Source organism: Aspergillus terreus, genomic scaffold (genome assembly GCF_000149615.1).
Source record: "Aspergillus terreus NIH2624 scaffold_13 genomic scaffold, whole genome shotgun sequence".
NCBI lineage: Eukaryota > Fungi > Ascomycota > Eurotiomycetes > Eurotiales > Aspergillaceae > Aspergillus > Aspergillus terreus.
The window spans coordinates 342703-370650 of NT_165936.1; the positions used below are offsets into that span (position 1 = coordinate 342703).

At 52.1% G+C, this 27948-nt stretch overlaps 10 protein-coding genes across 10 annotated transcripts; 4 read left to right on the top strand and 6 right to left on the bottom strand.

Moving 5' to 3' along the window:
- Positions 1–404: 404 nt before the first annotated feature.
- On the bottom strand, positions 405–4757 carry ATEG_08616 (xanthine dehydrogenase; the record flags this gene model as incomplete). The annotated part of the gene is made up of 5 exons (XM_001217201.1): positions 405–469; positions 636–894; positions 940–4288; positions 4335–4428; positions 4478–4757. The coding sequence occupies 5 exons, from the start codon at positions 4755–4757 to the stop codon at positions 405–407; spliced, it is 4047 nt and encodes a 1348-aa protein (XP_001217202.1).
- Positions 4758–5256: 499 nt separating this feature from the next.
- Positions 5257–6477, top strand: ATEG_08617 (alkene reductase; the record flags this gene model as incomplete). The annotated part of the gene is made up of 4 exons (XM_001217202.1): positions 5257–5475; positions 5546–5876; positions 5938–6366; positions 6422–6477. 4 exons carry the CDS (start codon positions 5257–5259, stop codon positions 6475–6477), a joined length of 1035 nt encoding a protein of 344 aa, XP_001217203.1.
- A 196-nt stretch (positions 6478–6673) lies between these two features.
- ATEG_08618 (MFS transporter/fungal specific transcription factor domain-containing protein) lies at positions 6674–11326 on the bottom strand (the record flags this gene model as incomplete). The annotated part of the gene is made up of 11 exons (XM_001217203.1): positions 6674–7351; positions 7382–8556; positions 8614–9045; positions 9143–9356; positions 9589–9730; positions 9797–9926; positions 10071–10645; positions 10694–10778; positions 10832–10997; positions 11126–11166; positions 11215–11326. 11 exons carry the CDS (start codon positions 11324–11326, stop codon positions 6674–6676), a joined length of 3750 nt encoding a protein of 1249 aa, XP_001217204.1.
- Positions 11327–11891: 565 nt separating this feature from the next.
- encD (Fe(2+)/2-oxoglutarate-dependent oxygenase encD) lies at positions 11892–13024 on the top strand (the record flags this gene model as incomplete). Its single annotated transcript, XM_001217204.1, has 3 exons — positions 11892–12117; positions 12162–12640; positions 12689–13024. The coding sequence occupies 3 exons, from the start codon at positions 11892–11894 to the stop codon at positions 13022–13024; spliced, it is 1041 nt and encodes a 346-aa protein (XP_001217205.1).
- A 518-nt stretch (positions 13025–13542) lies between these two features.
- ATEG_08620 (uncharacterized protein) lies at positions 13543–15098 on the top strand (the record flags this gene model as incomplete). The annotated part of the gene is made up of 6 exons (XM_001217205.1): positions 13543–13667; positions 13721–13772; positions 13827–14143; positions 14189–14335; positions 14388–14747; positions 14795–15098. 6 exons carry the CDS (start codon positions 13543–13545, stop codon positions 15096–15098), a joined length of 1305 nt encoding a protein of 434 aa, XP_001217206.1.
- A 733-nt stretch (positions 15099–15831) lies between these two features.
- Positions 15832–17948, bottom strand: ATEG_08621 (glutamine--tRNA ligase; the record flags this gene model as incomplete). Its single annotated transcript, XM_001217206.1, has 4 exons — positions 15832–15918; positions 15974–16812; positions 16865–17451; positions 17551–17948. 4 exons carry the CDS (start codon positions 17946–17948, stop codon positions 15832–15834), a joined length of 1911 nt encoding a protein of 636 aa, XP_001217207.1.
- A 350-nt stretch (positions 17949–18298) lies between these two features.
- Positions 18299–20298, bottom strand: ATEG_08622 (endonuclease/exonuclease/phosphatase family protein; the record flags this gene model as incomplete). Its single annotated transcript, XM_001217207.1, has 4 exons — positions 18299–18628; positions 18700–19145; positions 19206–19574; positions 19629–20298. 4 exons carry the CDS (start codon positions 20296–20298, stop codon positions 18299–18301), a joined length of 1815 nt encoding a protein of 604 aa, XP_001217208.1.
- A 2055-nt stretch (positions 20299–22353) lies between these two features.
- ATEG_08623 (putative glycosyl hydrolase) lies at positions 22354–24592 on the bottom strand (the record flags this gene model as incomplete). Its single annotated transcript, XM_001217208.1, has 5 exons — positions 22354–22521; positions 22738–23872; positions 24173–24205; positions 24401–24489; positions 24545–24592. 5 exons carry the CDS (start codon positions 24590–24592, stop codon positions 22354–22356), a joined length of 1473 nt encoding a protein of 490 aa, XP_001217209.1.
- A 254-nt stretch (positions 24593–24846) lies between these two features.
- ATEG_08624 (uncharacterized protein) lies at positions 24847–25930 on the bottom strand (the record flags this gene model as incomplete). The annotated part of the gene is made up of 4 exons (XM_001217209.1): positions 24847–25505; positions 25566–25590; positions 25643–25743; positions 25795–25930. 4 exons carry the CDS (start codon positions 25928–25930, stop codon positions 24847–24849), a joined length of 921 nt encoding a protein of 306 aa, XP_001217210.1.
- Positions 25931–26547: 617 nt separating this feature from the next.
- ATEG_08625 (GrpB family protein) lies at positions 26548–27779 on the top strand (the record flags this gene model as incomplete). The annotated part of the gene is made up of 3 exons (XM_001217210.1): positions 26548–27093; positions 27390–27474; positions 27556–27779. The coding sequence occupies 3 exons, from the start codon at positions 26548–26550 to the stop codon at positions 27777–27779; spliced, it is 855 nt and encodes a 284-aa protein (XP_001217211.1).
- Positions 27780–27948: the final 169 nt, after the last annotated feature.

A 27948-nucleotide genomic window follows, 5' to 3' on the forward strand; every position in this document is an offset into this window, starting at 1 on the left:
CTGCTGTCTCTGACATCTTCACGTACGCTTTGGTGACACAGTCTCCCAAGGAGGCGTTTGAGATTGCCTGCCTGCCGTCTGACCTGCAGAAGAGTCGATGGACTCTGTATCTGGACGATGTTGAAGGAGAAACATGTACAGCCAAATGGATGGGACCATTGGCAAAGACGCACACAGGCATTGTCGTCGTACGACCAGACGGGTATGTCGGAGCGATGGAAACCTGGACAACTGATCAGGGCCGTCTGGCAGTGCAGTGGATCGAAGAATACTTTAGAGGCTTTCTTTGATACTTTTTGTGAATAGAAAATTATCATTGACAGCATATACAACCGTTCTCGTAGATACATCATGAGATTTCTAAGCGACTGTTACAAAGAAATTCGTTTCGCCATCCCTTGGGATCACTTCGGCTTTCTGCAGTAACTTATCACCCACGGACAGCCTGAGCCGCTCAGCTGTAGCCGGACTATCCAGCACTAAAGGCTCAGTTGCTTTGTTATCCTGACGGGCACTCCGGAGAGCATCACGCAAGGCGAAGAGCACGGTTGACCCCAGGAATAAGGGAGGCTCACCAATGCCCTTGCTTGTCTGGATCGAACGGAGATTCTTCCATGACACCCCCTGGAGGAAACTGACGTTGAACTCCTGGGGGATATCGCTGAACCCTGGAATCTTGTAGTTGCCGGGTCCACGCGTTGCCAGCTGGCCCTCTTTGGTCCAGAGACTTTCCTCCATGGTGAAGAGGCCCTGGCCTTGGACAAAGGCTCCTTCGATCTGACCGTAGTCGATTGCAGGATTGATGGATCGCCCGACATCCATTTTTATGTCTGTTCGGAGGACGGTATGATCTCCAGTCAAAAGATCGAGTTCAACTTCGGTGCAAGCAGCGCCCTACTTTTATTAGTGATGTTTACTGAGGAACGAGGAATAGCTTACCTGAGTGAAGTAGAAGTACATAGGTTTGACTGTGTCTGGGTCATAGTTGCCCCATTGATAGCCAATCGTGGGCATCTTCCAGAAACCAGTCGCAGATAGGTTTACTCGATCACGATAGGCGGCATGGGCCAGAGTAGACATGGGGGCATCTGCGCCGAACTTCTCGCGATAGGGTTGCAGTCGCTCATTGAGCTGATCACAAGCATTCTTTATTGCCATTCCGTTGAGATCACTGCCGGAGGACGCAGCTGTTGGGGAGGCGTTTGCTGATTGATAGGACGATGTGTCTTGCGTGTAGATACTCTCAAATGAAACTCCCAGCTCCTGCGCAGCGACTTGCACCATTTTAGTGTATAGTCCTTGGCCCATCTCTGTGCCTCCGTGGTTGAGAAGGACGGATCCGTCCGTGTAGATTCGAACAGATGCCGTGGCCTGATTCAGATGCAAGGCTGTCGCGAAAGAGATTCCAAACTTGGTAGGGATTAGAGAGATTCCACGTTTGCGCCACCGATGCTGTGCGTTGAACTCCTGGATCGCCTTTCGGCGCTCATCATACTTTGCCTCCTCACGGACTTGCTGAAGAAGCAATGGGACATGCCAGTCTTCATCAATGCGTTGGAGGAACGGGGTCCGCTGGCCTTCTTTGTACAAATTGCGGCGGCGCAGTTCGTCGACTGGAATATTCAGCCCCTCCGCAACTGCATTCATGTAGCTTTCTGCAATGAACATGGCCTGTGGACCGCCGAACCCACGGAAAGCAGTGTTGCTGTGGGTGTTTGTCTTGCAGACCCAGGCGCGGATGTGCACATTGGGGATATGATAACAGTTATCAAGATGAGTGCAGCAGCGGTCCATCACCGCCGAGCTCATGTCTACCGAATATCCGGCGTTATTATAGCAGTCTGCGTCCAAAGCCACGAGGGTCCCGTCGTTCATCACGCCTATCTTCCAGCGACACTGGATGGGATGGCGCTGCCCAGTGGTCATCATGTCCTCGTCGCGGTTCAGCATTGCGCGCATCGGTCGCTTCTCTTTCTTGGCTGCGACTGCAAGAATGGCGGCCAATTGAACACTACGAGACTCCTTCCCTCCGAAAGCTCCTCCCATGCGTTTCACTCGAGCGTTGATGCGGTTTGCAGGAACGCCAGTTACATGACTGACAAAGTCTTGCGTCTCCAGTCTGTTGGGAGTTAGGCCTGCATGTCTCCAGGGCATTGGGTTTACATACGTATTCTGCGTGGATGACCAGACATCCATCGAGCCGTCCTCCGGATGAGGAATGACCATAGCGGCGTTTGTTTCCAGATAGAAGTGCTCCTGTCCGCCGATACGAGTAGTCCCCGTAAATATACGGTCACAAGTAGCAAACACCTCCGCCATTCTTTCAGGCGGTGCACCTTTGCGCAACTCCTTGCCGTGGTTGAAGAAGCTTTCTGCCTTGATTGCCTCATCGATGGTTAGGACAGCCGGTAGATCTTCATAGACGACTTTGACGGCGCGAGCGGCAGCCTGAGCCTGAAGAGCTGTCTCCGCGTACACAAGACCAATAGGCTGGCCGTGGGAATACACCTTGTCCTCTGCAAAGAAGGGCTCATCGTGCACTACCGACCCCCATCGGTTCATCTCTGGAGGTATGCTATGCCGATCCACATATCCCACCGCCAAACCCGGGCCCAAAGCGGGAGTCCAGTCGACGGAGACAATCTTTGCATGCGCTTTTTGCGATAGGACCATGGCACCGAATAGCTCTCGATGCTGTGGAGGCATGTCGTCCACATACTCGGCCTCGCCGGTTGTATGCTTCAACCCGGATAGATGGGGGAGTTGCTTTCCGACCACCCGTTGTTCATATGGATTGTTGTTGTCTCGAGCGCCATGAGAGATCTTCCGGTGTATTCCGTCAGTGATGTCTCGGTCCACTGTAGGGCCCAGAGAAAACTCGGAGATGACTTCATTCCAGAAACGGAAGAACAGCGACAATGTGAGCGTTCGTCGGTATGTCGCCATCCCGCCGGGGACGCCAAATGGCAGGTCGAAGTCAGCAAGTAGAGCATCCAGGACTTCATCTAAGACGCTCCCATCGCCCCATGTCTTCCCGACAAGAAGCTCAGTGGCACGTTTCGCTATCACGGTAGTGGGCGCCATTCCGCCGTAAGCCAGAGCCGCCTCTGTCACTTTCGCAGTATCATCCAGGCGGACGCGGAATGCAGCGGTCACGATGGCAATATCGTCGTCCTTGCGTTTAGCCTGCTTGTATGATTTCGTGATCTCTCTCACGTTTGGCGGAGGCAAAGGAATGCGGATCTGGGTGATGATGCTCCCCTCTGGTAACGCTGTCTTCCGATATCCCAAGAACAGTGAGTCCATGGACAAAGCCGTCTTCATGGCGGCAGTCTCAGTGAGCACTGTAGCGTTGACCGCCAGCAGCAATGGGTTCATGTCGGAGATTGGCGAAGCCGTGGCAATGTTGCCCGCCAGCGAGGCTGCATTCCGGATCTGTCGTCCAGCAAAGTATCGTAACGCCTTAGCTGTTGCACCTAGGACTGATCCTCGTCTTCCAAGGATGGGAAGTAGTCGATGGCATTCCGCCTCAATGTCGCTTAGCGAAGCGTTACCCCCAATTACTAGCTCGCAGGCGGTCGATTCATCTGGAACAATGGATATTTCAGCCAGCTCTTTGATATCTCCAATGAAAACTGATACGGGGAATTCTACGCCCTTGAACCGGATGTCAACTTGCACTTCGCTAGCTCCGCCAACGAGCCTCGCTGATGGATATGCCGCTAATATTTCCAGTGCCTCGTTCAACGTGGCCGGGCGCAACCACAACTTCCCCTCGTCCCCATAACAGAGGGTTCTCATGGTGTGCTTGGCCAGACCAGGGGGGTATATGAGCTCTGTGTTCGGGGTATAAGGAATGAAGTCGAACTGCGGATCGGATGACTTGAGAGCAACGGGTGATCCGTCACTTGTAGGGTTGGTCGAGGGACTACTTGCTTGAGAGCTGGAGGAGCATCGTGAGCCACCGGTCTCGCGACAACAGCCGCCTGGCCGTCCACAGGATGAAGTGCTTGAAGGGTTAGACGCTGAGACAGTTGGCACGTCTGGCATTTCTGTATCAAGCGACAGAGGGTCTATGTGTAGTCTACCCTTCAGATCGTGTTGCACAAATGTTTTCGCTGCTTGGAGAATTGGCTTGTAACCGGTGCAGCGACATAGATTGCCATCCAGATGGCCTTTCATCTCGATCTCGTCTTCCGTGAGATTGAAGACTCCGGTTTCGGGATCGTAGGCGTTTCGGATCATGGCATAAAGTGACATCACGATGCCCGGCGTGCAGAAACCGCATCTATCCCATTAGCATGCGCGGTAACTTGGAAACGTCATCAACATACTGTGAGCCGTGCAGTTTTCCCAGCCGCTCTTGTAGAGGATGAGGGTGTTCCACGGACCCCAGCCCTTCAACAGTAATTACATGCTTCCCAACAACTGGAGTAATTAGATTTGTGGATATTGACGCCAAAGGGGCATTACATACCTCCCACTAACGGGTACAGGCAGGCATTCACTGCCAAATGTCGGATGCGACGAGATTGGCGTTGATCCCGAGTCTGTAGAACCACAGTGCATGCACCGCAGCCCCCTTCGCCACATCCTAGCTTTGTACCCTTCAGCCCATGCTGTGAGCGGATAAAGTCGAGCAGGGTCCAACGAGGGTTAGGGTTGTGCAGGTCGATCTTTGTGCCGTTGAGGTAGAAGGATAGCGTTGACGATGCATCATATTTCGCCACGAAGGCTTGCAGCTCAGACGGGACCATATTGTGGCCTATTTTATCGAATGCTTTGCGACAGCTCTGCGTGAGAGAATGATCATGGCATTCAATACTCCAGTCTGAAGGTCCAAAGAAGCGGACACTGTTGTAGTGATCTACTGCAGTGTTGCACAAGTGCTACTGGCCAAATTGGAAAATGGCCCCATTTGATAGTCCTGAACTCTTGGGGTTGATTATCTCGCGTCATAATCACCCCCTCACCAGCGGCCTATGTGGAGGTTATCCTAATCCGGCCAAGAGTGGGGGGACAAGAATGGAGGATCGGACGGTCCGGCATCGATACGTTGGAGCATGTTCATGCCTGCTCTGCTATGTTTTGGAAGAATGTTGGAGTAGACACGTTTGACAAGTTGCTGTAGTATGCATGTTCCTGTATCCCACTCTAGGGCTACGTGATCTTCATGCAAATATATGCCCTATTTATACAATCGGACTCAGCTCCCATCGATTTCCATCACATACTCACACAACATACAATTGCACAATGGGCTCTATATCCCCTCTCGACTCCCTTTTCCAACCCTTGCGCCTCGGTGCTGTGACGCTGCAGCATCGGGTCGTCCAGGCGCCGTGCACGCGTATGCGCTCCACGAAAGAATCTGACGGTGTCTTTGTGCCCAACGACTTGAATGTCGAGTACTATGGCCAAAGGGCTTCTGCTGGGGGGCTGATGCTGACAGAGGCAACTCCCATCAGTCGATATGTAAGGTTCCGCTATGTTGACCACGCAGCACTGTCCGAGCCGATATACTGACCTGACAATAATGGAATAGGCGGCGGGCTACCCTGGAGTCCCCGGTATATTCACCCAGTCGCAGATCGCCGGCTGGAAGAAGGTGACAGATGCGGTGCATGCCAAAGGTGCTTTCATCTTTTGTCAGCTTTGGCACGTAGGTCGCGCCACTGTCCCTTCGTTCCTAGATGGCAAGCAGCCGGTCAGTTCCAGCAGCATCCCCATCAGTGGGAAGGCATTGGATGGGACCGAGTATGCTGCGTCTCCACCAAAGCCTTTGACTGCAGCGGAGATCGAGGAGGTCGTCCAGGAATACGCCGCTGCAGCGAAGCGCGCCATGGAGGCAGGTTTCGACGGCGTGGAGATCCATGGTGAGTTTCCCAGCGCGCGCCTTTTACATCCCGAATCGCGGTGCATGTAGCTAAGAGACAGGCGCAAATGGATACCTCCTGGATCAATTCCTCCACGACAACGTCAATACGCGCACCGACGAGTACGGTGGATCCATAGAGAACCGATCTCGTATCGTTCTTGACGTGATCAAGGCTGTTACAGCAGCCATCGGCGCCGACCGCGTTGGCATCCGCCTTTCGCCATACAACTACTTCCAGGACACTCGAGACTCTGACCCGCAGGCACATTGGCTGGTCTTGTGCTCCTTGATCGCTGCTCTTCCCGTCGACTCGCGACCGTCTTACGTGCATATGGTCGAGCCGCGCTTCGACGAGGTGCTGGATGAACAGGCAAAGATGAGCTCCCTGCCGGAAGGGACTGCAGCCTCGAAGCCTTCGCTAGATCCATTCCGTCCAGTCTTGAAGAAGGGTGGGATTGCTTTCCTGGCAGCTGGAAACTTCAATGGAGGTAATGCAGGGCCCAAACTGGTTGAGGATGGCGCAGATGCGATTGTCTTTGGCAGGCTGTTCATCTCCAACCCGGACTTGCCGCGCCGGTTGCAGGAGAAGCTTCCTCTGAATGAATACGATCGGGCGACTTTCTATGGGGCTGACCCGCCGGAGAAAGGATACACTGATTATCCTTTTTATGGCAAGTAGATTGAGATATGGACATGTGCATTCACAAAGGACTATACACATAACTACACATAGATGCATGGGAAATTTAACACAGCAAATACATACCAAAACCAAGTCATTCATAGATACCAGAACTACTTGGACAGATTCAACAGCACCTTCATAGCATCATGAACCACTGCCCATCGCACGGTCGCCAGCTGCTGCGCCATCACCATCAACAGTCCCCTTGTGTCGTATTTCCCTCCCAGAGCAGCCAACTCCGGCATGCTCGGACATGTCGTCATCGCCACGATCAATGAAGAGATGTCAGTCCCAATTCGTTCCTGTGAAAGATGATCGTCCATGCCTCGATGAAAAGCCCAGCATGTCAGTGCCGCCAGATAGAGACACCACGGGAAATGGAAGGCGTCCGTTTGCTCCCAATCATGCAAACTCAAGACGGCATCATGTAGGAGGCACGCCGCATGGCGCGCAGCTACAAGTGAAGCACCCGATTCCCCATGGAGCCACCTGGGAAGATGTCGCCGTGAACGTTCTCGGTCGTCATCGGTCACTGTGCGGCCAAGAATCTGTGTAGCTCCAGCTGCGATCTGCAAATCCAAAACTTCCACGTTGAGCGCTAGATGAGCTGCTCGATAGAGGGCATGCGTGGCTGTCTTGACTCCCGTGAAGCGACGGGGATCCGCGGTTTGGCCGAGCTTCATTGCCAGACAGTCGGCATCAAAGTCGACTTTCCACAAGTCGTAAGACCGGCCCATTCGAGGCGTCCATGCACCCACTTTCTCCGGTGTCTCCGACCGCAGGGTCGTCTGGTCTCGCCTTTTCAAATCAGCCGAGACAGACATCAGTCCATGTAGCACGACAATGCGTGCAAGGGAGTTGAGGTCCCGTGGGCGGGACACGGCTCCTGGGGTAATGTAACCCTTCAGGACATTGAGGAAGACATGATCCTGTTCACGAGATGCATGACGAGCCCAGTCGTCTGCCGTGTTCGCTTCCCAGGCGGCCGCACTACAGGGTAGAGACGATCGTATCTCAAACGCCGACATGCACAAGGACTGCGAGAACAAAACCGCGTGCTGTGTGTCCCACATGAAACAATGCATCGCCAGTCGCTTGCGCTGCTCCTGTTCCATCGCCTGTCGCCAAGCGAAATCCAGGTCATTCGGTCGGTTCGACAAGCCCTGGGTTCGGATGGTACAGCAATTACTGCGCCGAATGAGTTTTATCAGCACGCAGTGGAAAAGCTGCGCACGTTCGCGCTGCTTGGGGCCAGCCCGCATCTTCCCGAAGCAGTCGATAAGCAGCATCGCCTGCAACACCCAGAGGTCGGGCTGGGGAGAGAAGTCTGCATGGCAAAAGAGCTGGTTTCGCAGAGCGTCATGGATGCCCACCGCCAGCTGATGCGCCTCGCGGCTGCTGTAGGTGGCGCCCATCGACAGGATAGCCGCGAGAAAGACCGGCTCAATTGCATTGGGATTGAAAGTCGCCTGGTGGATGAGAGGATATGTAATGTTGAATCTAGTGAAAAACAGATCACAGTAGCTTTGCAGAGATTGCATAGAAAGTAAAGGTGAGTCAAGAGCTGTGGCACTGCCATCAATTCCAACCGGTGATGTTTGGGCCACAAGTGTGAGAATGCCACGCCGGGCTTCTTCATTCAGACGAGGGAGATGGGGAGGCGTACTCGTCTCGAAGACAGAAGACCCTGTCATCCACTCCATATCGACCACATCAGGCATGCCAATGGGTTGCGCGGTTTCTACGAGAGTCCCTCGCTCAACGTACGAGGCTGCCTGTAGCAGGACTGATGAGCCATCCTGATCGAACAAAGCTCTCATCTCAGGAAACTCAAGCGCAGTGTTGTTTCGATAGGGATCGACAGGGTCGGCAAACGTCATCATATCAGAACCGAGAGGCACGTCGAACTGATCAAATGCATCGTCGAGCGATGAGACGTCGAACAGCCAGTTGTAGTTATGGGTTGCAGCAAAGGGCATATTGAAATCGGTGGCTAGCTGGTCAGCTCAGTCCCACGAACAGCAGCAACAGAGAAGTATATCCAACGTACCCGTATCAATGTTGAAAAAGTCGGCTGTTGTGTCTAGCCCCAGGCTGAATGAACCATCTGCTGCATCGAACTGACCCGGGATGGGTTCGACATAGGGCTCAAATGGGCCCCCGGGCATCATCGGTGCCAGCAGGGCATCCGTATCATCCAAAGACAGCGATGGCGGATCGCTGGCAGATCCAGGAGGCGATACAGGTGCCCCATGCGGCGTATGGGCATCTAATTCACCGTAATTTTGGTCTCGCGAGCTCGCTATAGAGATGGATGATGAGGTAGTGGACTGTGAGTGTGCAGGGCGAGACTGCCGTTTTGGAGGCCGAGTGATAATCGTCCCATCACCCGCACGACGAGTGCGTTTACGGGTCTCCAGCACTCCCAAGCCCGGTCCTCCTGCCTCTTCGTCGCGTTTGGCATGTCGCATCATGTGTCTTGCTACAGAAAGGTCAGTGGTAAGGACAGTCTACTGGGACACCCAAGACGTCTATACCTAGGAGATCAGGTCGGTTGAAATGCACGGAACATCGCTCACAAGTATAGCCATTTTGCGCCTGTTCATGATTCAACGCGTGGCGGCGCAAGTGCTCCGCGCGTGTAAAGCTCTTTCCACAGCTAGGCCACTGGCAGACGTGGTTCTTCATCTTTGCTGGGCCATGACGAGGTCCGGAAGCACAAAGAAAGAGCGGCAGCTCCGACAACGTCTCTGTGGGGGGTAGGAGGCATGGGCTAGACTTATACGTGACTAGCTGCACGCCGGTGTGAAATCCGAGCGGTTGATAAGACTATCTGCGAATTGGAGAAGCCCTTGGCGGATTTCCAGTGCGGAGAACCCAATGGATTCGTGTATGCACGATTAGATAGACGGATTGATAGCCCGTCCGAATTGAAACTATCGTATCAAACATGCCACCACCGCGATCAGGTCTAGCGAATTATCTACAGGAAATAACGCCATTCAGGAGACTCTTCTCCATCCACCAGGTCGCTAGTAGGAACGGCCCCTGCCCGCAGCTTGACCCCCTGCTCCCTGTCCCGTCGTCTGTTCTCAAAGCGCATCCACAGTCCTAGAGCCGTTGCAAAGACGATACACACTCCGTTGCAACAGCAGGTAGCTACCAGCCTGGGTATATACCTTACAAGCATCAGCAAACGCAAGGACCAGCAGCAGAATGAGGGGCATGCATACTTCGGAGCATATTCAGTACGAAACGTGGCGGCACTCAGAACCCCCGCAATATTCCCAAGTCCCACAAAGAACCCCGTGTTGGCGGCTCGTGAGTTCTCATGAACATTGTTGTTGTTGTGCCACGCGTGGACTAGGCATGATGGGATGTATGCCCCAGCAGCCATGAGGAAGCATGCAAAATATGAGACGCCTTTGTTTTCCAGGACGTCAATGGTGGACAGCACCAACATGCCCACCAGTGAGAGTGTCAATGAGAAGACTATATGGAACGTACGTTCGCGGAAATAATCTGATGACTTTGCAACACACAGCAGTACGACTGCGCCGACGAGATTGGGCGCCACCGTCCATAGATTTGTCTTGATGACGGAGTATCCCAGGCGCTGTACGATCAGCGGGAAGAAGTTCATCGCTGTGGCGTAGGCCACCGGGTATGTGAACGTGATGATACACCAAATGGGGAACTTCCAGTCTTTCCATGTCCGAAAACACGACTTCAGATCGAGTTCAGTTTCTACCTCGGATGAAGTGTCACGCAATAGTCGGGCTGTCGCAGCAGCTCGTTCTCGGTCGTTCAGGAACCAGGCCGTTTGAGCGTTGTCCGGCAGCCACCAAAAGCTGACGATTCCGGTGATGAGGGTCATTGCCCCTTCAATGATGAACAGCCACTGCCAACCGTGGACTGCGGGATAGCCGATCTGGAATACGCCAAAGGAGATCAGTCCGCTGAATGCAGAAGCTAGCACAGCAAAGGACTGCATGATGGCCAAGCGGAAGCCCATTTCACCACGGGTGTAGAATAAAGTGAAATAGAACGTCGCTCCACAGAAGAAGCCGGCTTCGAACACTCTAGAGTGTGTTAGTATTTTTTAATTCCATGCGCCATCGAAGCCTCACCCGAGAATGATGCGGATGGCCAACATGCCGCCAAAGTCCTTGGCCGCGCATTGACACATCGCACATATGCCCCAGACCACAGTCACTATCGACAATTCAGTCGACCCTTCTCGTATGAAGGACTGGGGAATGACATACTCAAAGAGAGCATCAACCGGCCAGAGAACCGCTTGATGAGCAGGTTCCACGGGAGGTCAAACAACCCGAATGGGATATAGAACAACAAAACGAGCAAGGAGTAGTCATTTCCTTCGAGATGAATGTCTTTATCCAGACCATCTGTCTTCGCATTGGCAAGATTGCTCTGCTAGTGTTAGTTGCAAGTGTCTACAAGCAGCCAACGAGGGATATACCCGGTCCATGCAATCGAAGAAATACATCTGTCTGATCCATTAGCAGTCCCATATTTGCTATCCAAGCCGGCCTACGTACCAGACATAACAAAGGCAATACGAAGAAGTCGACTTTCCGCACTGGTACACCATGAGTATTCGCTTGTCGAGAATGTCAGGCTTTGGTACCGTAAGACCTCTCGGCATCTTCATCGACAAGTACATTCGACTGCCCTGATTTGGCCTCTGGATCTAGCGACATGCGGTCTCCCGTGATTTCTCGTTTCTCCATAGTAATCATGATTACGTTCGTCCCGACCGATATGTCAGAAGGGGTCTACACGCCCACTTCTTGGAAACTGCTCCGGATATATATTTGGTCTTGGTACGTCTTTATCCCTTGCGTTTCGACTATCTGCACTCCATGACATCCCATGCATATTCCTGGAATGGAGGGATGTAGCTGATAGCTCCCATGCCTCCAGAACCATACAGACCACCACCAGAAGCCAATAGTAGATTGCTTTTAGATAACGACTGTCAGACTTGACGCTAGAGACGTTCCCCGCTGATCAGCGTGTCTATCTGCCGGGGATAAGCAAACCCCCATTCTTCTCACCCCCATCTTTGTGCTGACATCCTCGTCCGTCTCCAAGCTTGCCTCCATGCCTCCATGTTTGGACATTGTAATCATGGGTGACTCGGTCTTCTGTCCGATGACTTTTGGAGCTTACTGCTCGTTGAGGGCGTGGTTGGGGTCGTGATGGTTATATTCAAACTTGACAAGTCTTCTGAATGGCGACAGCATCTGTATGATACAGACAGACAGACAGAGCAACATCAGAGGTAAACCGTCGTCTTCCAGAATGTCCCAACCCTGCGCACCACCTATTCTCGATTTCTCCCCCTTCTACGGAGAGGACAGCGATGCGAAAGCCAAATTGGTCGACGAGGTCCGCAAGTCGTGTCTCTACAATGGCTTCTTCCAGATCACCGGCCATAGGGTGCCTTTGGATCTCCAGCGACGCGTCATGAGCTGTGCAAAGAGATTCTTCGACATGCCTTTGGAAGAGAAGATGAAAGTTGACAAAAGTACGCCGGTCTCTCCATCTGCAGGATGCCACTGACCAGCGTAGACAACAATTCATTCAATCGAGGGTACGAACTCCTACGGTCGCAAATGCTCGAGGTTGGAACTGGTCCGGAGCTGAAGGAGGGCTACTACATCGGTGAAGAGATACCTCAGGACCACCCGTATTTTGTCCAGAAAAAGTTGAACAGTGGCCCCAACCAGTGGCCCGCTACCATCGAAGATCGAGACGAGTTCGAGCGGACGTCTATGGAGTACTATCATGCCGTGTTTGACTTGTCCAAGGATGTCCTCGCCGTTCTGGCCTTGACGCTCGGTGTCGATACCAGCTATTTCGATCCCCTGACAGAGGGCGCCGTCGCGACGATGAGATACCTGCACTATCCAGCGCAGCCCAAAGACGAGGACGAGAAGTTGAACAGGGGAATTGGCGCGCATACTGATTTTGGCTGTGTCACCCTGCTTCTGCAAGATGAAGTGGATGGGCTGCAGGTGCTAGATATGCCCACTGGACAGTGGCTCGATGTGCGTGGCCGTTCAATCCATGGTCTAGCAGTTGCTGACATGGTACAGGTACAACCGGTCCCAGGAGCCTACGTCGTCAACCTAGGCAACCTTTTCATGAGAATGGCGAACGACAAGTACAAATCTAACATTCATCGCGTAATTAACAAGTCAGGGCGCGAACGCTATTCCATCCCGTTCTTCTTCAGTGGGAACCCAGACTATGTGTGTGAATGTCTGCCAAACTGTCGCGAGCCGGGTGAAAAGGCCAAATATCCTCCGATAACGGTGGAAGAGATGGTGACAGCCTCTTACAAGGAAAGCTATGGTCGAGCGGAGAAGTATAAGCAAGAGCTGAAGGCAAAGTTGGAGGCTACACCCACTGCCGCGGCAGTTGGGACATGAGAGGGTGGAATATAGCGTCTTCATCATAGTTATGAGATGAGTAAATCGGCGCGCTGGTTGTAGATCTCAATATGAATTCTGATTTGCATCAAGACTTTGCAGGGCTGTCCACCAACACTTCACACTACAAGTAACTCAAAACATGTAAAGGCCATGAGAAACTCAGAAACGGCCCAACTTGGGAAATGTGAACTGAATCTACCATAAACCTGTCTTTGCCAGACAATCCCACTTCGCTCTGGACAATCTGTTCCCTGGACACACCAGAAGTGGAGGACAGCTACATGTCAGTAGTTCGATATCAGACATCCCCACTCTTGACCTCTCACAAAGTATCGAGCTCTATCAGTGCTTGGCCTTCGCGGAGATTAGCTTGGAGTCTATTTGGATGGTATTTGAGTCTGTGTGGTTTGCCATGGAGCTGGTGAGGTGAGTTTGGAAAGAACAAAGACAAAATGGACGATATTCAACATGCGAAACGATCTCAGCCCGTTGATAACAATAGCTCGGGTGAGGATATGGGCAAGATCGAGCCCATTAATGACCCGACAATCCAGCAGTTCTATGGGTCATCCACGACGGAGGCCTACCGGCTCAAATCCGAACTAGTCGGGAAATGCATGGAGGAGATTGGCATGGGACGGTAACTATCCAACTGCCCCATAGACATCTGCAATCATCCAGCTCACTTCCTAGGTTTCAATGGGAGCTTTTTATAGTGACTGGTTTTGGTTGGATTGTGGATAATGTCTGTCTCCTCATCTGCACCGTTGGTCAGGCACTCACTGACAAGTCGAAATAGTTTGCATCACAAGGAATCGGAAGCGTTCAACCTCCCATTCAATTGGAATTCTCCGATATTTCCCGGGTCAGCTACAGCTCTGTTGCCTATTATGTTGGGCTCATTCTGGGAGCATCGTTCTGGGGCATCTCCAGTGACCTCGTCGGTCGTAAGCCGGCATTCAACATAACCCTGCTGATCGCTGGCGTATTTCTCTGTGGAGCGGCAGGATCCATGAACTTTGTGGGATTTAGTGCTCTGTGGGCTGTCATTGGAACGGCGGCTGGAGGAAACGTTCCTGTGGACTCCATGATCTTTCTGGAATTTGTTCCTGGGAGGTAAGTGGTGCAACCTTCAATAAGATACCCACGCTAATTGTATAGCCATCAATGGCTCCTCACAGCATTGTCGGCCTGGTGGAATCTCGGCCAACTCATCGTCTCACTGCTTGCCTGGGTGTTCCTGGCAAACTATAGCTGTCCAACTGATGCAACACCGGAAACGTGCGTGCGTAGAGAAAACATGGGCTGGTATGTCCGCGTTCCATCAAAAGCATTGGGCCACGCTGACATTCATTTGCAGGCGGTATACATTGATCACCCTCGGGGCATTGTCCCTTGCCTTCACATTCATTCGTATCTTCGTCTTTAGATTGCCTGAGACACCCAGGTATCTTCTGTCGCAGGGCAAAGACCAGGCCGCCGTCGATGCTGTCAACTATGTTGCCCGACAGAATGGAAAGGAAGAGCCACTGACAATCGGAATGCTGCGCGACATTGACTACAGATTGGGAACGGCATCCCCCGAACGCGAAGCCACCGGCCTATCGACGACTGAGATCATCAGGGAAAACTTCAAAGACTTCCGGGGATCTCACTATCAAGCGTTGTTCGCAACACGCCAATTGTCACGCCATACCATACTGGTCTGGGTTGACCATTGGTGCGTGATACCCGAATTCTGATCGAATATCACACTGACTCGACCAGGTATCGCATATCCCCTATACTTCAACTTCCTGCCGTCGTATCTGGCGACGAAGTTTACACAAGACTCGTCATTGTCTCTGACATATCGCAACTACTGCATTCAGTCGGCCGTGGGTATCGTTGGCCCACTGTCGGCGGCCTTTCTCGTAAACACTTTTCTTGGCCGACGTTGGATGATGGGGATCTCGTCCATTGTGACAGGAGTATTCCTGTTTGCGTATGTCGGGGTCGAAACGCCCAAGGCGAGTTTGGCCTTCTCGTGCATAACAGGGCTGCTGGGCAATTTTGGTATGTTCTCGCTTGAAGTTGCGATGGCCCGGACTAATCCTAGCAGAATATGCAGTAATGTATGCATTTACCCCCGAGTCCTTTCCCGGTCCTCATCGCGGTACTGGCACAGGGACGGCGGCATCTCTGCTGCGAGTGGGAGGACTGGCTGCCAGCTTGATTTCGTCCGAGACAGGATTCACTCCAGCACCGATCTATGTCAGTGCCGCACTGTGGGTGGCTGTAGGGGTGATCTGTTTCGGCCTACCGTTCGAAACTCACGGGCATGCAGCTATTTAGTCGACGGAGATGATGTCTCGCGAGTGCCACGGGCCCTCGACACGGGGTTACACGCGTATAAGACGGCTGTCTGTTGTACAAATGTTGGTTCACGAGTCGGAAATTTTCGACTGCACCAGCATCACCTAGATTAGAAACATGAATGCAAGCAATCAACCATAAATTTACGCTATCATTCAAAATTTGAGAACTGAAATGCAATCCAACGATCGAGTCTCCTGTCAATCCCGACTTCTTCTGTCGACAGGTATCCATGTTAGAGCGTTCTCCGACGGGTAAAGGCTCCACGCAGCAAGGTACGAAGCACTGTAGTCTGAGTGGTCTATACAACTGACCCGCCATGGATCTAGATAGTGTGGTAGACACAATGTATCTCTTCAGCACGCTCTCATCCGGGGTTGGATCTCGTCTCCATCGGCGGAATTATATCTCTAGCTGTCTTTCATTCGTAAATAACCATACACGGTAGCTTAGCTACTAGCCTTGCCACTGTCCTGCTTGAGAGAGACGATCCGGTTGAGAACAATATGATCGTCGGTAGAGTCAGAATCCATAGCCTAGTCATGTGTTAGCATGAATGGGACATAATGCTAAGAAATTAGAAGAGCCTACCATATAGGCGACACGCATGGCCTGGAACCGCACACTTTCAGGACCGCTCTTGCCCTTTTCACCGGCAGCCGCCGGCCAAGGGGCACGCCGACGGACCTCGTCGAAGCCAGACTCGATCATAGCATCATTATAAATCGTCTCGCTCTTAGGGTTGATGTCGTTCAAGAAGCCCCCTTCAACCGAAGAGGGATCATCTGATTTGAATAGTTGATCGTGGATGCGAACCTCCACCTTGCGCGACCCCTCCGGCACCCAGTGGATGAAGGTCTTAGGCTTCTTACCGTCGCGGTTCAGCACTGCCCGTACCTCGGTGACGTTGCCATCGGCATCCTTCGAGAAGGAGGTTGCGGTGATAGGATATGGTGTCTTCCACAGGCCGACAGTCTTTCCGGGAGCGAGGCGGAAGAAGTCCTTGCTGTCGACATCGCGGAAGTCGGACCGGTCGATGTAGACGGTCTTCGTAAGCGGCAATTTATGCGAGCCCATCGAAGGATCCTTGGGGGAGAAGGGCATGTCCACGTTCACCTCATCGGCAGTGAGCGTGTCGAAGTCTTCAATGACGACAGGGAGAGGAGACAAGACAACCATGAGTCGTGGGGTGCGTGTCTCGAGATAAGAGCGAATGGACTGTTCAAGGCGGGCGATGGTAATAAGGGTCTTGGAAGTAGTAACACCGAGCTCATTGACGAAGGAGAGGAGCGCCTCGGGCGGGACACCGCGCCGACGGAGGGCAATGACGGTATACAGACGCGGGTCGTCCCAACCGCGCACGTACTTGGCATCCACGAGTTTTTTCAACGAACGCTTGCTCATAACGGTGCCGCTGATGTTCAGACGACCTGCAACAACCAGTCAGTAGCGGACTTCTCGAAAGAACTGGGCGGACCTCACCGAATTCGCGCTGCATCGGCTCATACACGCCGAGGGTCTTATTGAGCCACTCGTAACTCTCACGGGCGAGAATGAACTCGGTCGTACAAAGGGAGTGGGTGATGCCTTCGAAGCTATCACACAGACAATGCGCGAAATCATAAGTAGGGTAGATAACCCACTGATCGCCGGTCCGGTGGTGAGGCTTCTTCAGCACGCGGTAAGCAGCGATATCCCACATGGAAGGGTTGTTGTTTCCATCCGCCAGCCCCTGTCTCATACGGAGAAAAGCCGTCTGGGGTTCATATTTGCCGTCGCGCATGTCGCGGAATTTCTGGAGGTTCGTTTCGATATCCGCATTGGCATGTTCACAGCAGAATCTCGGGCCGTTTTTCTCCCCACCACGCTGCAACTTGAGGTCTGTATCACTGCAATGGCAGACATAGGCCTTTCCAAGGGTGATCAGCTTCTCCGCCAGCTCGTACAGCTTCCCAAAGTTATCGCTGGAATACGTGACGGCATGAGGGGTGAATCCAAGCCACTGCACGATATCCTCGATCGCGTGGAAATATTTCTCTTCCTCGGCCTCGGGGTTGGTGTCGTCGAATCTAACAATTAGTACATAGGCTCGCTGCGTTATTTGTAGAGGCGAGGTGAGTCGACATACCTAAGGATCTACAGCTCTGTCAGTCTGTGTGTTCTCTTACGGCATGGAAGGAGATGGGAGGCATACCGTATGACCGCCATGATACCGCGCAAACCCGAAGTTGATCGCAATACTCTTAACGTGACCCAGATGCAGGTATCCATTGGGCTCAGGGGGGAACCGAGTGACCACTGGCTTCACAGGTCTCTCCTTGTACACTGAGGCTAAGAAACCCTGTTTGAACATCGCATCCGGATCCAGCTCCTCCTCCGGCTCCTTGGGCTTGGGGGCCTGTTGAGCAGCCGGTTTGGGAGGAGGCGCATCAGCCTTGGCCTTGGCCTTTGCTGCAGCTTTGGCACGTTTCTGCATGCGCTTCTTCAGTTCGCCCTTGGACACCATCTCGCCGGTGACTTCATCCAGCTGAAGCTTGGCGGTGGCTTCTGTCACAGCGTCCGCCATGATGAATGGAATTTGTGCTGTGTGATAGATCCGGTTTCAAGCTAGAGAAGGAGACTCCTGGAATCAGGAGGCGTGGTAGCGATTGAGTGAGGGGAGGCTGAGGAAGAAGACGAAGGAGGGGCGTTATCAGCGATGACTCAAAAATAATTTTGGGTGTTGATAGCGATTGCCGCTTTGGGATATCCGCGGGGGCTTATTCAGCGATCATGTGATCGTTTCTTTGTAGCTATCTCATCTTGCGCCAAGCATTCGCAACTACCGCCATCCTTCACGACTCTTATCTCTCTTCTACTTATTTCTCCCGACGGAATAATATACATCGCCTCGCTCTTTGCGATTGACCCTCGATCTCAGGCACAGACGTTCAATAATGCCACGGTCGGGTCATGGTCGGAGGCCTGTTCCTCATACGCGACCCAGGTGTTGACGTGAATGTGCTCGATCTGCGCCTCCGTCGTCAACGCATCACTCACATACATATGGTCAAGCTGTTGACAGTTCGCGTCATATAGATACGTGTATCTTTCCGTTTTCGAGACGCCCGCCACATCGTCCAGGTCCTGTAACCCTGACACAGCCGAGAACACCTCCAATGGACGCGCAAATGCAAACTCGTTGAAATCCCCCGCCGTAATAATCTTCGCACTCGAGTCCTCCGATAAGATTTCCGAGATGAAATTCTGTCACTGTTAGTCAGCGCAACCAGAACGAAACTGCAGGGGATCTATCTGGTCGGGGAAAGGCAACTTACGCCGACTACTTTGGCTTGGGCGCTGCGTTGGTCGATTCCACCATTGACCGGGGGCCGAGCGTCGCCTTCAATAGATGACCCACCGCCTTTGCTGGTGAAGTGCACATTGACAGTGAAAAACCGGGCCTGTCCTTCCAGGGTCTCCCACGCAGCGGCCAACGGCTTGCGACTATCCGCCCACGCACTGTTGCTCGGGTCGATCAACCCGGGGTTGTATTTGAGCTCCGCTCCGGACAATACCTCGTTAGCGTCGGTGCTGGACCCCGGGTTGGCATTGCGCAGTCGGACTACCGACGGATCATACAGATATGCTACCCGGATGTTGCCCCCAGGCTCTCCGCCGTCTCGTCCGTCCACTGGGTCAATGTTCACAAAGTCGTACTTGATACCCCCTTGCTTTTGGATCTCACGGATAAGGGTGGACAATGTCCGATTCGCCGACACGACTTCGTGCACACGTCAGTATGAAAATCTCGGCTTAAGACACGGCAATGCACGCAGCTTACCTCCGTCATTGGTGGCCCCGTTGTTATCCTGAATCTCTTGGAGGAACATAACAGTCGGGCACTTCAGATACTCCACGATATGTCCTGCGATTTTCGATAGGTGCGTTGAGTTAGGAGTCAGATTTTCCACGTTATAGCTGCCAAACGCCATTGCACTACAGCTCCCGTTTGAGGTTAGAGTGGTGGGCATGGCTGCAGTCTCGTTCGACCCAGTTACCGTCAAGGCCGTCAACGGAAGCAGCCTGTAGTACCCATAAGCCTGGGTTATGACTCCCGTGATGTCGTCAATTGTGTCTCCTATTTTGGTGTTTGTGGGATTACTGCTTCCGTCCAATGGTGAACCGATGATAATCGCCTCGGGGTTTGCGTCTAGCATCTCCGTGTTAGTTAGCAGTCAGGCTGAATCGACGTTGGGCATATTACCGTTTGGGGTCATCGTCAACCCGCCTCGCTCATTCCCTCCCGTGGAATCCCAATCCCCCAGTACCCAGGTATCACCATATTGATTCGGCTTGGTAAGGGCGTGGACTCCCTTCAGCTGAACTAACTCCCCACTGAGACTCTCCCAAAAATCCATTCCATATCTGGATGGCTTCACTGTCGGATTCTCGTGGGAAATCTGGCTGACATTGTTCGGGACCCCGAACACGTTCTTGTGATCTAGACCTGAGAATTCCTCCGTTGGCGGTGCCAACCCATTCTGTCCGATCACCAGTGGGGTGACTTCGTTATCGTGCGACGCTACCTCGATGTTTGTTGGACTGATGATCTCCGTCAGGTAGACATAGGACTGTGATGAGCGATATTCGGACACTTTCCCGTCTAGGGAGATTATGTCCCCGACGGAGACCTGAGACACAGCCGACTTCCCATAGACGTAGATGGAGTCTGAAGCCGGACTGTCGGCGTTGGGCCTCATTGAGCGTAGGTAGAAGCCACTGCTGCCTTTGGCGGTGACTAGTCCTTTGATATCGGAGACATTTTTGTCTTGGTATGGTGAGAGGTAATGTTTGCCATTAACTTCGCCGATGGTCAACGCCAGCACGTGCGAAAACAGAGAGCTTGAAGCCCAGAGTCCGGGAAGAATTCTCATGGTGAAACGCATATCGTGGTACAGACCGTCAACTCACTTGCAGGCAGGGTCCTGCAACGAGGCCATCGATTCCTTTTGAACCCCGTTCTTTAGCAAAGAGCCGAAGTGCATCACATCGCTATCTCTTGTCAACAAGGCCTTGGGGCCAGTGATAAGGGATCGCCCATCCACGTTTGGCACTAAAGACATCGCCAAGAAGACCGGGCGCCACAGGTTGAACACGATGTCACCTCGTTCCTGGTGATATGTCTGACGAAGGCAGCTTGATGTATCTGGTTCGTTGACGCACCCTTCCTTTTCTCATGGACCCCGATCTATTTTCCGGCTTGGCTGACGACCACAGTAGCCTGAGATTGGTCTATCATGTCTTTGGCACCTGAAGATGTGCATCAGTCTTACACAAATATGCGGGCATTCATCGATCTCCGTTCAATTCCTCTTCCCCTGGTTCGGAATACGCCTCTCTCCGTTCCTCCAATTTCACCAAGCGCCTTCGTAGGTCTTCAATGTCGCGGTCTAACTCGGCTACCGAAGAAACTCGGTATCTAAGCCTTAAGATCACTGCTGAGAGAAGAAGGAGTCCAATGGATACCAGATACGACCACTGTCCAACCTGTTGAGGGTTCTCTTGGGCTGGACCGTCGTTGTAAATGTACCATTCGATCCAGACCACAAAGGCAATGGCCGTGAGGGGGCTGATGATTATACTCAGCAATATGGCGGCTAGGAGAATAACGTCGACCCAGATGCTTGCCCACTGTTTGATGACCTTTGGGCTTAGATGGCTCCGGAGACGGCGCCACACCGTACGCTGGTGGCATGGATTTTCATTATCCCCTCGATCCATTTTTCTGGCTGTCTCGAACCCGCTTTTCAGCTTGTTCCAAATATCTTTCCGTTGCTTCCAGATGATCGCCACCTTCATTGCTGGAATACGGGATCGGAATGGTAACAAACGGAAACAGAGAAGAAGACAATTGAGAATCACCGACACCGCGATGAGGCTGTAGATATAGCTCGACGAGTATGCGAGCTTTGCCCAGAATGAATGCGGATGTGGATCGTCATCATCGCGCGGATAAACCATTGCCGTTAATGAAGTTTGCTGTCGCAACACCTGGCTACTGTTGAAGCACGGGTTAAAGCATATATCGCCAAGTTGATTCCATAGTATTGGACTCGAGAAGATGTCCCAGACACTGTTGTTCCATGTCGTATTTCGCCATTCGCTATGCCACCCGTCATTTTTTGTTTGTTCAAAGGGCGGATAGTCCGGATAGCAAAACATATACTGAGTAGGTACTTTGCTCAGTAATGTGGAATAGACCAGTCCGCAGATTGACCCTGCCAGCATGAGGAGGTTCCAGAGGGAAAACAAGATCACCCGGACTCTCTCTTTGGACAACACGCGGGACCAACATTGCAAGGGCAGGAACACCAGGTACCCTGTGACGACGACAGCGAGAACGGCATCGCCGTCGAGCTCGAACGCACCAGGTTGGACCACTACCCGGTCGGTGTCCGTCACCAGCTGAGGAAATGCGTCCCCGATGCTGGTGTTTGTCGGTAGGTAGGGAACGGTGACCAGTTCGGCACTTTTGGGGTTGGACACGCTGGCGACTAGTATAAACGCCTGGATGGCAGCAACACCAGCATAGGTTGCCGCGGTGCCCAAGAAGACATCAGTCAGCCATCCAGTCCATCTTGTGAGGCAGCTTGCAAGAAGCAGGGCATAGAAGAGATATCGCGGACAGTAATTATATATCGTGCTAATAGGGTAGAAGCAGATAGCCTCTTGCGCAATGAAGAGTGGGCTATCCTGGGACGACATGACAAGGTACTGGAGCGAATGGATGATTGTGGTCCATGACAGATCTGCAAGATATGTTGCCTTTCATCACAATTCAATTCGGTGGTTGCCTTGAGGCGGTTGTGCTGTGGATTCCGAAGTAGTTGAGGCGAGTGACGTAATCGATCCCATATTCGCATCAACCCTACATTCAGTATCAGCGAACCATCTAGCTACGCAAGGATTTAATACGTTCAATGCATTGCCTATCGGGAACTGTTGTTATGATGCCACGCGAAGCTGGACGTGTTATCAACCCAGAGCTCAAGGTATGTAGCACCGCGAATATACGTGTGCTTGCTGTTACGGAGACGGCAGCGGATACCATCAAGCAGAGCCTGGAATGAGAACGGGGTATGAAGTCTGACAGGGTTCTATTTAGCCTTGCAATAGCGGAATTTATGATGACAGGATACTTCTTTCCTTTACTCATCTCGTTCCATTTCTGGCGAACAATGCTATGATTTGGTCATGTCAATCTACAGCATGTGTGGCAAGCAAGGAATTTATTATAGCAAGACAACAACCCCGTTCACAGCTATCTAACCCCGTACCAAAGTCCCAGTTACCAAATACTGTACTTAAAGTACCGCAGCAGCCGCTACTAAAGCATCACATGCCGCGCTCTGGGTTGATGCATTCGCTGGAGAGTATGGACCAGCAAACGCCGACCCGAATGTGTAACCAGATCCCCTGTCATTTGCCCAGATGCTGTCTGCATTTCTTTTTAAGAACCTTCGGATCTCATGACTGGCGGATTCCTGTTCTAGACGCTGTAGGTTTCTCATAAAAGTGCCCTTGAAGTGAGTTGCGTCTCCTGTGCAGTTCGGATCACAGGATTCGCGAAGGATGCCGGTTTCATCGCTGAGTGCCTTGATAGCAGCAGAGGCAATCCGATGCGCCGTCGATAATAACGATTTATCGCCAGATATCTTGAAGAGTTCGACCAGTCCCCCGAGAATGACGCCTTGGTTGTATGACCACACTGTCTTCTTGTTGTTTTTGCAGGTCTTCAGGTCCAGTCCATCATTGATGGTATTCTGGCTGTTGATGAGACCGCTCGATTTGAACCATTTCCACTCTTTCAGCGCCCAGTCCTTATAATGGCTTTTTTGTTCTGGTAGGCGTCGTGCCAGGTGTGCGGCAACACTGAGGAATATCTCATTCGCAATGGCGGCATTCTGCGTGTGAGCTTTATCCCACCAGATACCACCGCAAGTAGCGTTCCATCCTGTCGTCATGTCGTCGAAGATATCGGCGGCCGCAGTGATATACCGCGCGTCGTGCGTCACATCATAGGCCTGGATGAAACCCAGCGCCCACCATCCTTCATCATCGTAGAAGCCGTTGATAAAGTTATCGGAAGCTCCTTCGTTGGCGCTGTGCATAAGATCCTGGGCCCGCACTGTCGATATCGCGGTGCGTAAATTATGATCCGACTTGAAGGACGGTGCATGGCTCAGTGTGTTATGAAAGATCGCCTTGCTGGAATTCAGCATGGATGGGTCGAGCTCTGTCATGTCACCAAGCACGGTCAGGCAGTTTGCGCTTACCCACCAGCTCGCAGTGTTCCATAGTCCTGTAGTCTGGTTGTACCATTTTTGAAGGGAGTCTACCCCAGCCCGCGCGTGTTCGTGGTATGAACCAGTGTGGGGGTTCGCCAAGGTCTGTTGAACAACGATGCCAACCACAGTGCTGGAAATGCCAGCAAAGGTGAGGTGTGAACTGAGCATTTTCGCAGTATGTTTCCGAACCGATTTGAGTATCTCGTTGCATTGTTGCCAGAAGAGAGCACATTATGCCGTCGTCTCAAGCTGATGCGTCCATTGACACAAGGGGATTCACATTCCAGAGGCTGTAAACAGGAGATGTTGGGATGGATCTGCATTCCACGCATGTACGTCACACAAACCAGACGACAGGAAGGGTGTGTAATGTTAGTGAGGCGCAACAAAAGGAACCTTCATGCTTCTTATCACCAGCTGGTTCTAGTACAACTAGAACAGCCAGAACGGTGGAGCTTACATTCTGGCACTTTCCATATCTTGCGTAGGATCGCTGCTCACAATTAGCCAAAGGGGGAATTGTATGACTTAGTGACCATAGTTGCCTGTGTGAACCAAGGGGCAGGCATGCAAATCCCCCTGGCTGATGTCATGTCAAGTGAGCAACCACCGTGCCGTGTCTCTCGAGAAAGCGCTACTGTGTGATATGTCGGCTAAAAGGAGCCACCACACATGCGGACGTCCTTACATGACCACAGTGGTGGTTATATTGCTTGGAAGGTCGAAAAGCAGGGGATTGTCCGTATATGTTATTGCCTTACTCGGTAGTGAATGAGACTGTTTATGATTATGGGCTTTTATGACTATTTTTAAGGCAAGTATAGCCACAAACCAGCCACAGACGGTTGCATGTTATAGAGTAAAAAACGACCAGGGCCATGGTTTGAAAAGCCGAGGGTTGTGGTCTCAGAGCAGATAGGAAGGTGTAATGGGATGTGATTTGAAAGATGCTAGTGTTGACTCATATGGGGCAGATATTGGCAGGATCTGAGGCTACCCACGATAGTGACTCCCAGGGATGGAATCTATTATGCCCAGATCTCATATAACCAACTCGCCGTGGGGAAATTACCCGAGAAGGATGATATTCGAACTATACCGGCGGATGTCTAAGCTGTATCAACTAGTGGATAACTATGCGAACGACGGTTGCCCGAGGACGCGGTATACTCGCTTGTGCTGCTCCAGGAGTACCAAGGTGGCAATGGTCTGCGGTCCTAATCGTACAAAGCTAGGAGTCCAGCCCCGAAAAATCCATTTTGGTCCTTCGTTCCTGGTGAGCTCCTTAACGATGCCGAGGGTTGTGCTCTTGCCGGATGATTCCATCAGGTGTGTCTTGACCACATCCATCGGGCTGCATACAGTCGTAGCCACCAAGCTAGCCAGTAACGACGCCGAGACATGGATTGCCGGATGGTCCCCGCTGGTATTCGCAACTCTCATCAATATGTTTTTGAAAGTGTCGTATGATGCAAGTTGGGAACTTGTCATGAATCCGCAACGGAAGCAGTTCGGCCAGATCCCTTGGGTAAACGCGCGCCATCCTTCGCGTCTCTTCATCTGTACCCACGCATCCACAACATGCCTATAATTCCGCCGCGCAGCTGGAGGCAACGACCGGTCATTCTGCATACGGATGTTGGCAATATCGGATGGCGTGCCGAAGATGGCGCCTATGAATCCCGTCATGGCTGCTGTCAAAGCAAGTACTGGCGGGGACATTGAGATATTGTTTGCTTTGGCATGTTCTTTGATGGTCTCATACAATCCTATCCGCACCGATCCATATGTCACTGTAGGAGAGTTAGTACATGAGTGGTAGTACGAGTAGCACCGAATTCTTAGAGACCTACATTGGCGTGTGAGCCCTGCTGATAGCTAGGATCGTCAGCATCGTTGACCGATGAGGCCTTCTGATTTGAGATCATACTCCGCTGTAGAGACCCCGTAGTCCTTCAGACTGCACCACTCGTATAGCCGTTTTGACGGTTCCTTGTCGGGCTCCGCCACCCATCTGCATCCTCACCTTGACTACAAAACAGTGTCAGCAATTAAAATCCCGGCAGAAGGTGCGTCACTTACTCAAATCGAGCGGGTGCGAGACCACCACCGCCATACAAGAAGCGGAGCCTCCAAACCATTTGGGATACTCGACGCTCCGAGCAACACGGGGAATACCTGCTGCATGGGGGCTGCCAATATGACGGACTTCTGTCATGATGTGTGTAAATGAAAATCATTCTATGATCCTCAGCTCTTTGTCACTCAGGAGCTGTCCCGAATTTATACCATGACTATCTTTTGTCACAATGACCGAGAGGCCCAGTCAGAGTGACCCATATACCCTCATATAGCCTTTTCGGTTATAACCAAACAAAACGCCGCCAAGACAAGACCTCGGTGGTTCAACGGATAGATATCGGTTAACCGTACCTAATTTCTCTTGAGACAGATTTATTCGTTTCATGATCGAGTGATCGGAGTCCGACACTGGATAAGAAAGACAGACAATATCAGTGTTCACAGACCAGGATTCAATACTCGATTGCCAGGATAGCTGTGACATATCCTCCAAAGCACATGCAGACAGATGCAGCCAATGATCAAGAACACCAAATTAAACAAAATGAAACAGTCCGACAACAGAATCTCACCTTCTATGCTAATATGGCGAGCAAATGTAACGCTGACCAATTGAAGCCACATGTTAGTTATACGAGGCGGGGCACAGTGTGGCTAGGGGATTTTGCTATAAAAGGAGTCAGCTCACCGTCATATTGGAGATCGTCTAGCACACGTGTCCATAACTAATCCATCACACAAAGGTTAGACGAAATGCCACCCTCAGACGGTATCACCCAGCATATACCCTATGATCCCCTTGCCATTCAGTGGGTTGCTACACGACCAGAGAGACCCCTCGAAATAGTCGAGTACAATCCGGAGTGGAAACCCCGGTTTCAGGACATCTCGCAGAAGATTCAGGACGCTCTAGGTCGTCATGTTTTGTCAGTCGCCCATGTTGGGTCTACCAGCGTCCCCGGCCTGCCTGCAAAGGATGTGATCGATGTCGACGTCGTGGTCGCCGATCCAACGGCCGAGGAGACGTATGTTCCTGCCCTTGAAGCAGCGGGTTTCCAATTCCTTCTGCGGGAACCCAGATGGCACGAACACCGCTTATTTATTCTCGCGGATCCTCATGCCAATATCCACGTCTTTGGCCCCGATAGCCCTGAGCTGGTTCGGCACCGACTCTTCCGCGATTGGTTGTTGACCCATGAAGACGATCGAAACTTGTATGTGGATGCGAAACGCCGGGCAGCAGCGGAGAGTCACCGGGAGGGCGAGGGTGTTCAGCAATATAACGACCGCAAGGAACCGGTAATTCGAGAGATCCTGCGCCGGGTGTATCTGGCTCATGGACTTCTATTGGAAGAGCTCAACTGAGGCTATCACAACCGCCGCAACACAGTGGCCAGGGGGGCCCGCAGATGGATTATGGGATGAGAAGTTACGTCAGCCTGGCAGTTTGCTTCAAGGGTCGATACAGCTGATCTTTATGGTTCCTGTAAATGCCAGATATGACTATGGATCATGCTTTGCTGCTGTTCTCGCGAGTGTTGGGAGAGAGCGCCTAAATATGTCCTTTCCTGAACATTGTCTACTATTCGAGATAGATCAGAGCCATGCGTGTTTACTTGCCTAGCACCCTGTGTCGTCCCGTGCTTTCCGGGTCTGTGTGTCTCAATAGGACCTATGGGTGTAAGTGTCCTTGGCAGTTAATCCCTTCAAATCTCAGAGGCTTGGTATGAAACCCTTCGTCGGGAGTATATTACAGCCTAGCTTGGACTCAATTTCCTGTCTTGGTTATCCTCCACCAGAGGCGGTTCAATCCCTGGCCACTCTCCCAATGCCGAAATCGTGTGGAGGGAAAATTTATCCCCTGGCTGACTCTACTGTTCCTTCCCTTCCACCTGTCGCAGGACCCTGAGGCTGTTCAAGAGCCGAAACCAGTCTGCGCAGCATCACGAGGACAGGCTATCCTTCGGGCGCCACTTCTTGGCTGAGCGCGGAGCACATCAGATCCAGCGTAGTGCCATACCAAACACCGGAGCCAAGAAGTTCTTGATTCTCCGCTGCTGGCATGATTGGGGGACAACACTGGAGATTCCCGTTTCTAAATTATACAGGCTGACATTCCTGCTGCGGAAACTCTTGTGTGAAGAAGCCAAGAAA